At 31.2% G+C, this 13,095-nt stretch overlaps 1 protein-coding gene across 4 annotated transcripts in view; it reads left to right on the forward strand.

The window, feature by feature from the left end:
- Window positions 1-13,095, forward strand: part of ICE2 (interactor of little elongation complex ELL subunit 2) — a 57,887-nt gene that overhangs the window by 12,813 nt on the left and 31,979 nt on the right. For all 4 annotated transcript variants that reach the window (XM_074294933.1, XM_074294934.1, XM_074294935.1 and 1 more), the window contains 3 exons: window positions 7,116-7,253; window positions 11,578-11,700; window positions 11,920-12,079. In XM_074294933.1, the coding sequence (XP_074151034.1) occupies window positions 7,116-7,253; window positions 11,578-11,700; window positions 11,920-12,079 (421 nt within the window). The remainder of the gene's footprint in view (window positions 1-7,115; window positions 7,254-11,577; window positions 11,701-11,919; window positions 12,080-13,095) is intronic.

A 13,095-nucleotide genomic window follows, 5' to 3' on the forward strand; every position in this document is an offset into this window, starting at 1 on the left:
CAAAAAAAGAAATAACAAAAGTTAAAAAACCAAGCTTAGTTTGTTTGTAATCCTGTGTGTTTTATACCAAAAAAGCTAAGAAAATATGTCTCCCTCTCTCCTTTGCAGAGTCAAGAAACAACAGATTTAGAACATGATATATCCTAGCTGACTTGATTGATAATATGTTCGTTTGATTTTTCTCAACTGCTTTTTTCTTCCATTGTTAATTTTAGTTATAAGGGAATGATTTTCTAGAGAGAGGAGGATATATTTAGAGTTATAACTGATATAAAAACAAGATGGGAGAAACTTTTTAAAGTAAAAATAAGAAAACTTACAAAAGAATTATGAGAATTTTTTGCATATAAACTGAAAGGAAGTTGTGTGATCATTATTTTATGGGGTCTAAACATAGGTTTCATGGTGCAATGTCTAATTTATTTTCTCATATTAGAATAAAGTAGCAATAATTGTTGTTTTCCCAGAATCATTGAGTAGAAAAGATAGTTTTAATGAAATTGTTACCAAAGTATGATTTTAGAGATTTATATCGATCTTTTTTTTTTTAGACCTTTTTTTAAACAAAACATGTTTTTAATTTTAGATTCCCTAAAAGTCTTTATTTTTCATTATCAAGATCTTCCTTATATGGATGAATTTTAATTTAGATAGCATAGCAATTTAAAATGTTCAAGAGACATAGTTTCTGGGTAATTTAATAATTTTATTAAGAGGGCCAGCACATTTATTAATAAAAGAATGGTCATTTGGCCATCTCTCTTAGACCAAAAGACAATGATTGGAGTGGGATTCACAGTTTATATACAGCAAAGAATAGGTGTTCCCCAAGGTGATTGGGTAATAATTAATGAGAATAGTATTACAATTACAATTGCACTGAGAGTGACATCATGTCCCCCTTGGACAAAGAGATTGTATCTATATTCAGATCACTTTGTTTTGGTCAGTCTATTCAAAGAATTTATAACTCCTTCCCCCCAAACTGAGAAGAACACAATAACTACTCTATCAGGATAATGTCTGAACAAGAAAGAAAAATCTCATCATCAGCAATGTTCTTTCAGAGACTAAACTTTTTTTTTTTTTTTTTTTTAATTTTAATAGTTTTTATTTACCAGATATATGCATGGGTAATTTTACAACATTGACAATCGTCAAATCTTTTGTTCTAATTTTTTCCCTCCTTCCCCCCCCCACCCCAGATGGCAGGTTGACCAATACATGTTAAATATGTATTATTTATATACATAAATTAAATACAATATATGTATACATGTTCAAACAGTTGTTTTGCTGTACAAAAAGAATCAGACTTTGAAATAGTATATAATTAGCCTGTGAAGGAAATCTAAAATGCAGGTGGACAAAAATAAAGGGATTGGAAATTCTATGTAATGGTTCATACTCATCTCCTAGAGTTCTTTTGCTGGGTGTAGCTGGTTCAGTTAATTACTGCTCTATTGGAACTGATTTGGTTCATCTCATTGTTGAAAATGGTTACATCCACTAGAATTGATCATCTTATAGTATTGTTGTTGAAGTATATAATGATCTCCTGGTCCTGCTCATTTCATTCAGCATCAGTTCATGTAAGCAGAGACTAAACTTTAAAAAAAAAAAAAAAAAAAAACCTTTTAAAAGAAGAATGGAACTTTGGATCTGCCCATATCATTGGTTATTAATATAATCATTCGTCTTTACAGAATAATACATATATAGAACTTATGTTGCAGCAGCTGCATCCTCAGTTTTTTTTGGAAGGTCCAGTCCCAATTTTATGAGCAGAAAGCATACTTTTAGTGAAGCTTTGAAAAAGTAATATCTGTCAGGATTGCATAACTGGCAAAATAGTGAAGTAGTTACAGTTTACAAATTTCTCTATTCCAAAACTTCAAAAGAAAGGAATTATACACAAAATCTTCAATTAATGAAGGGGAAATGACTTGCCCAAGATTATACAATCAGGATATGTTGGAGGTAGGATTAAAACCCAAATGTGTCTTTCTGTCTACTGTGCCATGTTACTTTTGAAAAGGAAGGTGAAAAAAACCTCATGAATTAATACTGAAGGATTTTATTAGAGTACCCATTCATCATCCCTACCTCTGTTTAACTCTGTATGTTCAGAGTAGAGAGCACAAGCAAACTGATTACTTTATATTTGGGCTTCAGCTGTAGAGCTCCTTCCTAGCAGTGACTGCCTGAAGCATACCTCCACAAGAGTGTAGAAGAGAGCAGAGGCTGATTTTGTCCTATCTGTGTATCAGAAGGGGACATTGATAGATGGTGGAGTGGTGCTTTACTGTTATGTTACAGTGTTTGCTGGGGCAGAGAGTTTTAACCTGATCATTGAACTTTTTTTTTTTTTTAATTTAAGTAGAATATTTGATATAAATATATTGTTAATTAAATACAGTATTTGACAAATGCAATTGGTTTCTTTTGTAATCATCATGTATTTAAAAATATTATTCTGAGAAAGGGTCCATAAACTTCACCAGCCTGCCAAAACAGGGTCCATAATACAAAAACAAAAAATCCTTGAAAATTAGGGAACTCGGGGCAGCCAGGTGGCGGAGTTAGGTGGCGCAGTGGATAGAGCACCAGCCCTTAATTCAGGAGGACCTGAGTTCAAATGTGATCTCAGACACTTAACACTTCCTAGCTGTGTGACCCTGGGCAAGTCACTTAACCCCAGCCTCAGGGGAAAAAAAAAAAAAAAAGAAAATTAGGGAACTATAATTTGTATAGGTCTTGAGGGAAAGAATCCTGACGAGGGCCAGTCCTCTCCCCTATGAGGTTACTTAAAGTATTGACTTGGAGACAATGGATTTTGGTCTCTGGACCTGAGAAGGCCTCACAATATCCAGTGTAAAATGCAAAGTAAAAGGGGCAGGGCCCAGAGAGTGAGGAGGAATTAGAAAAAGCAGGTGAGAGGAAAAGCAAAGCTAAAAGACTAAAAGAAAAATGAGAAAAGAAAACCTGAATAAAAACCTATCTTGAAAGAAAAGAAAATAATACAAAGATGATCTGTGTGCAGTGATGCCAAAACACATTGATCAAGCCAGAATGTAAAGGAAAATGAATTAATATTACCTGATGAAAAAGAGAATCCTGTGAACTTCTCAGAGATCATGAAACAATAGCAAGAATTCCAGAATAGTTGAAAAGAAAAAACTCTTAAAAGAAAAAATTTGGAATGAATTTAGCTTGGAAATCAGAGCTTTCAACATAGAATTCAAAAACTCAAATCAAAAAATGAAAACATAATAGACAAGATACACAGAAGTAACTTCAGAATTACAGGGTTTCTCAAAATACATGACAAGTAAGATAACCTGTGTTCCACAGTGCAAGAAATAATATTAAGGAGACTATATTAGAACTTATGAATAGTGACAAAACATAAATTGAGAGAATTTGCAGGTTTCTTCTAGAAAAATATCCTGATCTTAAAATTCCAAGATATAAAGTGATTATATTTCATAATTTCAGTAATGAACAATAAACTTTGCAAGTGGCTAAGAGAAAGGCATGTGAAAAAAATTATTTGAATAACCTTGCTATTCTGCATTAATGAAAAAAAAACAGAGATCAAACTTCAGTCCCGTGTAACATATCCTTTCATACCTGTACCTAATTGTCAACAGATATCTGACATTTGACCAAAAAGACATTTGACATTTTTGAGAAAAAAAAAAAACAAAAAACTTAAAACTAGTAAGCAGATTGTTCAATATCCAAATACTTCAAAGGAGTATTTAAAATGTCAACAAATAAAATTATCAAGATTAAGTGATGAAATCAACTTTCTCACATATGTGGGTTATTGTTTAGGAAAAAAGATCTAAATATTCTAGAAAGAAGTTAGGAGTTAATACTCAGAAAAAGATTAAAATGCCGAAAACCTTTGTCCCATAGATTCCTTTATTAGATGTGTCCCAAGAACATCAAAGATAGAAATGGCTATCAGTTAGGGAAAGGCTAAACAAATTATGGTAAATTCATGTAATATATTACTGTGCCCTTAGAAATGATAAATATATAAAGACCATGAAGAAGCATGAGAAGACATAACTTGATGCAAAATGAAGTGAAATTACCAGGAAAATAATGGCTTCAATATATTAAAAAAAAAAGTTAAATAAATAAATAAATAAACAAATAAATAAATAAATAAATAACTGAGTGATCTATATTATAATGAAGACATTGGGGCAGGAAGAAGGAATGAGGAAATTCCTCTCCTTTGCAGGCAGGGTGGATTGGGAGAGTTATTGCTTGAGTGTCTACATCTAGACCAACTGAACATTTTTGAGTTCATACAATGAAACCTAAGAATCCAATTGATATTCTAGCTCTTTGAGGCATAGTGTTGTTCAGATGTGCCAAATTTCGTTTTTTTCCCCTCTTATTCATTGTTACAAAGAATGGCTCTCTAGAGAGGTGAGATAGGAATAATGTATTTAGGAATAAAAGATGAAGTGAAAACAAAAGATATCAATAAAAATCAGGAACAAATATCCTAAGCAAATAAAGCCCAAACCTCATTTATATCAATTAGCTTTTAACCTACCTTCTTGGTAAGAAATAATACAGGAGTTGAGGTTAGCATAAACTGGGATTGAGAGTAACGTGAGATTAGGGCAGATAGAAAGTTGCATGAGTAAGACAGCTCCAGTTTTATTTTGTTTTTTGTTTGTTTGGGTTTTTTTTAAGAATTGTTCAGAGGAGAAAAATAAACAGAAGGCTAAGGCTGCTTATTAGAGCATTTCAATGTTTTTTGTTTGTTTGTTTTTTGTTTTTTCCCCAGACTACTTTTTTGATAAAAATAAATTCAAAAAGGTCCTCAAATTATATTTAGCAATGGAGCAAGTATTTGTAACTCAGAGTCATGAAATTAGAAGTAGTTCAATGCCAAAGAAAAGAAATTCTTTGTTTCCTCAATCACTTGCCTGTTAGCATAATTAATATGGCCTTTAAGAGTAAAATTATGCATTTCAACTTTCTTCACAATTAAATTTTCATGTTTCATTAATATTTTGCAAGCAGTTTAGAAGGGAGATAATTTTTTTTTTTTTTGCACTTGGATTGATTTTATCTGGCATTTGTACTGGTTATATGTTTTGGTTTTTTTTTCTTTTTTAAAATTCATTTTATAATTATAACTTTTTTTTTGACAATACATATACATAGGTAATTTTTTTTTTATTTTAACAACATTATCCCTTGTACTCCTTTCTGTTCCGAATTTTTCCCCTCCTTCCCTCCACCCCCTCCCCTAGATGGCAGGCATTCCCATACATATTAAATATCTTACAGTATATCCTAGGTACAATATATATGTACAGAACCAAATTTTGTTGTTGTTGCAAAGGAAGAATTGTATCCCGAAGGTAAAAATAATCTGGGAAGAAAAACAAAAACAAAAAATGCTCACAGTTTATACTCATTTCCCAGTGTTCCTTTTCTGGGTGTAGCTGATTCTGTCCATCATTGATCAATTGGAATTGGATTAGCTCTTTTCTATGTTGAAGATATCTACTTCCAAAGGAATACATCCTCATACAGTATTATTGTTGAAGTATATAATGATCTCCTAGTTCTGCTCGTTTCACTCAGCATCAGTTGATGTAAGTCTTTCCCGGCCTCTCTGTATTCCTCCTGTTGGTCATTTCTTACAGAACAATAATATTCCATAACATTCAGATACCATAATTTACCCAACCATTCTCCAATTGATGGACATCCATTCATTTTCCAATTTGTAGCCACTACAAAAAGGGCTGCCACAAACATTTTGGCACATACAGGTCCCTTTCCCTCGAAGGGGGATAATTCTTGCATTTAAAATCAAATATAATTCACTTCACCAAAGAATTCGAAATGGAGGGGATACCTCTCAATTGAGGGGTGGCTGAACAAATTATTTATGATTATGATATAATACTATTGTATTATAAGAAAGATGATTTCAGAAAAACTGAACGTGAAATAATGCAAAGTGAAGAGCAGAATTAGGAGAATGTTGTATACAGTAACAACAACATTGTGTGGTGATCAAATGTGAATAACTTAACTCTCTCAGCAATACAATGATCTAAAACAATTCCAAAGGGCTGATGAGGAAAAATGCTATCCCTCTCTTGACAAAGAATTGGTGGAATCTGAATGCAGGGCTAAGCATCCTTTTTTTTAACTTTATTTTTCTTGGGATTTCTTTTTTCCTCTGTGTTTTCTTTCACAGTATGACTAATATGGAAATATGTTTTGCATGATTATACATGTACAACCTATATTACCATATTTTTTATCTTCTAAATCAGTGGTCCTCAAACTTTTTAAATAGGGGCCAGTTCATTGCCCCTCAGACTGTGGGAGGGCCGGACTATAGTAAAAACAAAAACTCACACTCTGTCTCTGCCCCTCAGCCCATTTGCCATAACCCAGAGGGCCACATAAACATCCTCAGCCCGGCTCATCTGGCCCATGGGCCGTAGTTGGAGAACCCCTGTTCTAAATGAAGGGAAAGAAAAATGAGGGAGGAAGAAAATTTAGAACTCAAAATTTAAAAGATTAATGTTAAAAATTGTTTTTACATGTAATTGGAAAAAATAAAATATTTTAAAAATTAAAATTCATCTCTGTTTTTGATATTTTGGGTAACATGATTTTAAAGTCATCTAATGGTGTTTTTATCTTTTTTAAGCAATATTTTTAAATTCCATTAATTTCTCTAATTGTCTCAGTAACCAGTAAAAAGAAGTTTCTAATGATTTTGTGTTTGATTACATCAGCAGTCTGAATAACAGCTTTCTGTTTGTCTTGGATTTTTATATGCTTGTTTGTTTTAGTTTTTTTATACTAAAAATTTATCTTTATAATGAGAAATTATACTTGAACAAATTAAGATAAGAATAATCAGAATCTGGATAATGGATACTAACGTGATTTTTTATATTCATTGTTTTATTTGGAATTATGTTTAGTTATACTGATATTTTATCTTTATTTTTAGACTTGAAATAATTATGCATTTTGATTTACTTTTGTGACATTTTTAGAAAAATACCTATATGCATGCTTGATCTTCTTTGTTTGTTTTCTTATAGCAATTTTTAAGTGCTTCAATTGAACAAGTAAAAAAGTATCCTGAAATCTACTCACTCCATGAAATCACTAGCTTAATGGGATTCCTCCCAACTAGAATAGAGATGGGATTAAAATTAGAGAAAACTGTCCTTGCATTGGTAAAGTATATTTGTACTTTGAGAATTAATATTTTGGTTTTTTTTATTTTTAATTTATTTTTAAATTTTTAAATGTTTTTTAAAAATTATTTCTGTACATTGAATATAGACTTGATCTTATTTTGAAAGGGTTTTGATATGATAATAGGATCTATTTTTTTTCAGTATTTAAATGGATCAGCGTGAGTATCTCCTCCCTTCATGTGGACTATCTGTCACTTTATTCTGTATACTTTTTGTCTCTGTCTTATAAACATTTATAAAGAATTTAACCAATGTGCTAAAAGTCTTTTTAATTCTTCAGTTTTTTAGGAGCAGATACATATCTAATTTTAATTCTCACTATGTGGTTAATCCACCTCCTTTTTTCCAGTTATTCATGTTCTTGTTATAAAGTAGTCATTACAATAAGGAGTCCAAAGAACAGAAACCACTTCAAACAGAAAATCTTATCTCCTTGCCAAGTGGAGAATCACATTTTCTAGGATTCAGCTAAATTTAGTATACATTTATTAAGTGCTTACTTTGTATCAGGTCTGTGCTAAGAGCTGTTAAGAAAAAGAAAGACAGTCTCTACCATCAAAGAGCTTACAATCTGATGGGGAAAGAAACTGAAAAAGAAAAAAAGAGGGACCCTAAGGGACTTTCTATTGTGTGGTCATGCTGAACTAAGTAGCCTAACCAAGCAGAGTTGCTGTTAGAGAATAGAGAATTATCTGGAATCTGTGCTCGTTTAAAATAATTTGTAAGAGCTCAGAGAATAAGGGTGAAAGATTTTGAGGGCTCCAAAAAAAGGAAGTAATATAGAGAAAAAAGGTTGTAGAAAGCCAGATCATCTCAAGGGCATTTGAAAATGAAAATTAGAAAAAAAATCAGTTGGTGAAAAACTGAACAAATCTGTCAGCATTTTTGTAACAAATTCTTTTCTTTGTCAACGACAGTGAAAAACCACATTAGGAATATACCATCTAGATTTCCAGTATGTTGCATTAAAAAATGGTAAGACAAAACTAGGAATAGTAGGTGTACCTGATCAAGTATAAACAGAAAAAAGCTGTGCCGGATGACGTTGGATTTGAGTCTCTAAGTGTATTGGGCAGTAATCTGATTGATTAAAATCACAGATGTCATTACCACTCCAAGAAAGTGATTGCTAATAAATCAAAAACTGTTAACAAGAGCCTTTTTTCTGATCTTGTGAAATTTTTATGAGAATGATATACATGATATATCAAAGATATACTTCATGAAAAGATGAGAAAACAGCTAGTCTTTCACAAATGAAATTCTATAGCAGACCATATGAATAATTGACAGAAAGATGTAGAAGATAAAAATCCAAATTTTTTTGAAACAAATTTGGTTCTTTTTGTTTGTTTTATTTCATTGCCAAATAAAATGAGCTTTGTAGATGCACAATAGATCTGAAAAGGACTTAGATGAACTGTGGATATATAATATATGCTACTTATATTTCTTATAAACTATATGAAAAATACAAATTTCAGAACTATTTTGCTTATGTGTGATTCTTTCTACCTTTCCTTCATTTCTGTAAATTTGTTAATAGAATAAAAATTTACTTTAAAGAGATCCAGAAGTTTTCTTCTTATGTACATTGAGGTCATTCAAAATGTGTTAGTTAAAACCATAGGAAAACTTTAACAATTCTTTGGTTTTCTAAAATGATAGATTTTTATTGAAATTTCTTTTTTTTGTATTACTGATGTTTCTTCCTGTGTCCACATCCCTCTTCTCAGAGAGTCATCTCTCATAACAAATAATTATTTCAAAAGGGAAAAAAAGTTCATTAAAAACCAACTAATACATTGAAAATAATAAGTTACTATTCCACTGCCATGGACCTCTACTTCTTCTAAAGGATGGGAGAAGTTGTGTTTTCTTACATCTTTTCTTTGAGGCCGAACTTGTTCTTTATAATTTGACAGTATTCAGTTTCAATTTTTTTTTGGTGATTGTTCTTCTGTTTGCATTGTTGTGGTCATTGTATTTGTTATTTTCTTGGCTCTGTTTACCTTACTTTGTATTAAGTTTATATAAAACTTTACATACTATATATCATTGTAATATTCCATTATATTAAGATATCATAATTTATTTAGTCATTCCTCATTTGATGGTTTATATTATTTCCAGTTCTTTGCTATCACAAAAAGTACTGCTATAAATATTTCATTGTTCTTTGATTCTTAATATCCAGTGAATCATAAAATGATAATATATGTTCACCTGAGGAAGTTGCCACCATCTAGAATTTCACCTCAGAGTCCAAATTCAACAGGGATTTCCTTGTAGATTGTGAAATTCCTCACAAGTTTCTTACTGTAAATGAGAGCTACAGTCATTTTAGAAAAGTAACTGGCCTAAAAGTTCACATTGGAAAAAGCAAAATGAATGAAGAAATCCTATTTCCTGTATTATAATATACAATTTATTAGATAATCTGTAGAGCTAGTTCATAGTATATTTATCTTGGTTTGATACTTCAGATAGATAGTAAACAGAGCCTAGATTTGAGTAAGAGGAAAACAATAGACTGGAATGCAGCTGGAAGAATATATAATGCTTTTAACCATCCCAAAATGCTTGATGAAACAAAAATCCACCAGTATTCTTCTGATTATGTTATATGTTAGCACATCTTGAAACATCACAATCTCTGAAGAATAGCATATGACACAAAAGAAAAGGGTAAACCTGAAGAAGCTATAACATAAATGATACACATTACTCATATGTAAGAAACAGTGTAAAAATAATTAGGTAGTCTGATTGCTGTGATTCAAAAAAGAAGCAAGACCATCCTTGTAGGGAATCCTGTGAGGGATAACATACATAGAGCTTCATGTTGCACAGATACCAAATAAATTGGGCACCTATGGAGAATTTATAAAATAAGGGAACAAGAGCAAAATAGGATGAGAAATCATGGGTCAATAACAATATGCACCATTGAAAATAAAGATAGTATTTGTATAGTGGTTAGTACAATGCCTTGCAAATAGTGGCTGCTATATAAATATTGTCCTTCATTTTTCTCCTTTTACCCCTTTCAAATATTAAAATATCTTTTTCACAAAAACCATTCCATTTCCCAACAATTGGACCTTTTCATCAAATATTCCCCATGCCTACACAATTCTTCCCTTATCTCATTTTCTGGCTTCCTTTAAACTCCGCCTAAAATCCTACTTTTTCCAAAAAAGCCTTTCCCAATTCCCTTTAATGCTAGTGCCTTCCCTCTGTTAATTTCATTTTATATTTATATACACATTCACATATATACACATAGACATACACATATAAATCTTATTTGTACAAAATTATTTACATGTTGTAAATTACCTGTGAACTTCTTTAAGAAGAGGGACTGGGCTTTTTTTTTGGGGGGGTGTTGTATCCCCAGTGAATAGCATAATGCCTGGCACATAGTAAGTGCTTAATAAATGATTATTGATTGATGTTCTTGTTAATATTTTTCACAACACTTCTTCACGTACAGATATTTATAGCTTTTCCGTGTCTTTGCATTTGGGTTATATAGATTTGATTAAAATGAATAAATGTTTGGCACAACTAATATACATTGAGAATCCATTATAATCTATGTTCCAGCATAATCTGATGTAACTTGCTTATGATAGAGGAGGAAGCTAGATAGAATGTAGAAAAAGGAAAGAAATTTGGCCTGATATTGTTTTGTACATCCCTTTTTTGACTACTCCCAAAGAGATAGATAATCTAACACATCTTCCAGTAAGGAACCTAGTGGCATTTATTAGGTAGATAGGGACTTGCCTTACCATAGTAGTCCCCATTGTCCTTCAAATAAAAGGAATCCTTGTAGTAAAACCTGGAAGCTTAAGCCATATTTCTGAGGCCTCTTCATCTTCCCTACCTCCTCCAATTTTCTATCTTAGAAATATTGTTTTCCTTATTTTCACTGAGACATTATTTAGTCTTTGATGTTAGCATCACTGGGGCTATAACATAGATAATACAATAGGAAGTACTGCATTGATTCTTAACGTAACTTTTTTCCTTTGAAGGGTTGCGGCCCTGATCCAAGTACTACCAGGGTCAATATAGTGGAAAGATAGAGACTATCTGTATTCCCAATTTGCATTTGCCTTTCTTTTCATAGAGATCCTTTGCTTAAAGAGTTTTACTAACATACTCTGGCTGTGTTGAAGTTAAGAGTTCAGTTTTATTTTTCTGTGATTAGAAAAATGAGTGTTTATTAAGAAAAAACTTATATCACCATCTTTCTAGTACAACATTAATTTTCCTTTATGTTATTTAGGGTAATGTAAAGTTTGCAAAATTATCATTTCCTTTGATGCCTGCTGAGTTGCAGCTCTCTATAGATTATAAGTCTACATCAACTATGGAGACACCGGAGCAGAAAGCTGCTGCAATACATTATGTGAGTAACACTTAGCATGACTGTCCTAGGATGTTTTATAAGTAAATTAAATATATGCAAATAATTATTTTGTCTTTTGGGCATCCAATAGAAAGGTTTCAGAGATTTTTAAGTTAATTGCACTTGAACTCCCTTCTCCCAATTTTGCTCTGCATTTTTTTATATTTATTTAATAAAGAAATGTGTTATTCAAAGAAATAATTGAAATTTCTTTTTCAGGATATTAGTACAGATCCAAATGCTGAAAAACTTGTGTTAAGATATCATCCTCAGATAGCTCTCACCAGTAGATCCTTATTTACCTTGTTGAATAATCATGCACCTAATTACAAGGAACAATGGGAAATTCCAGTGTGTGTGAAGATTATTCCAATTACAGGTTTGTGATTTCCCTCACACTGATTTTGCTAGAGGAAAGGGAAGAAAATACTTTATGTAAACTTCCATGGCTCTTTTCAAATGCTATAAGCAAGATAAAAATCTTGGTTTTAAGTCTTGTTGAAGGCATCAGTGAATATATATATATAATGTACAATATATATATATCCATTTGAATCTGTTTAATTTTGTTTTATCTTTCCTTTTTTGTTGATATAATTTTTGTTGATATATAATGTTGATATACTTTGTCATATATAATTTGTTGATATAATTTTATATATGTATGTATATGTATTTTTAAAGATTCTTCTTAATTTATTTAGTTTCTTCCATGTTTCTATAAGTTTCTCATTTTCCTTTTTTTCTTGAGTGCAAAAATACTTTTAAAATTAGTATCAAATGATTTTGATCTTAATTTGGTATGTTTTGCTACCTAGAGTCAGTTTCCCTTTAACTACCATCATTTTTCATCATCTCCCTTAAGAGTTTGTGCTTCCAAATGAATTTTACAATTTTTTCTGGCTCTAAAAGTTTGATATGGTAACAAATCAGTTTTTTGAGTAGTGTTATCATTATTTTATTTATAGGATCCAACCATGAACAATGAATATTATTCTTAATTTGTCTTCTTTTACTTCTATAAACAGTAATTTCTACTTGTATTTGTGTAAGTCTTGATCTGTCATGGGAGATTGACTCCCAGATATTTAATATGTTTTGTTTTTATTTCATTTCTTGTTTACTTCTTATTCTTTTTGTGTTAACTAAACAATTGCCAATAAATATAAACATTTCAAAACAAAAAACAAGGAAGAATTTTTTATAAAAAAATTGAACATCAGTTTTCTTTAAAGATACACTAATATGTAGACATATGTTTGACAGGGTAGTTACAGAATAATGTTCTATTTTGCAGTTCTTTATTTCCTTTCTTTGTGTTTAGATATTGATGCTTTTTATGACTCTTATTACCTACTAATCTACCTTAATACTCCCTCTAAGTTGAACCCTTCC

The sequence above is a fragment of the Sminthopsis crassicaudata genome, chromosome 2, assembly GCF_048593235.1.
Source record: "Sminthopsis crassicaudata isolate SCR6 chromosome 2, ASM4859323v1, whole genome shotgun sequence".
NCBI lineage: Eukaryota > Metazoa > Chordata > Mammalia > Dasyuromorphia > Dasyuridae > Sminthopsis > Sminthopsis crassicaudata.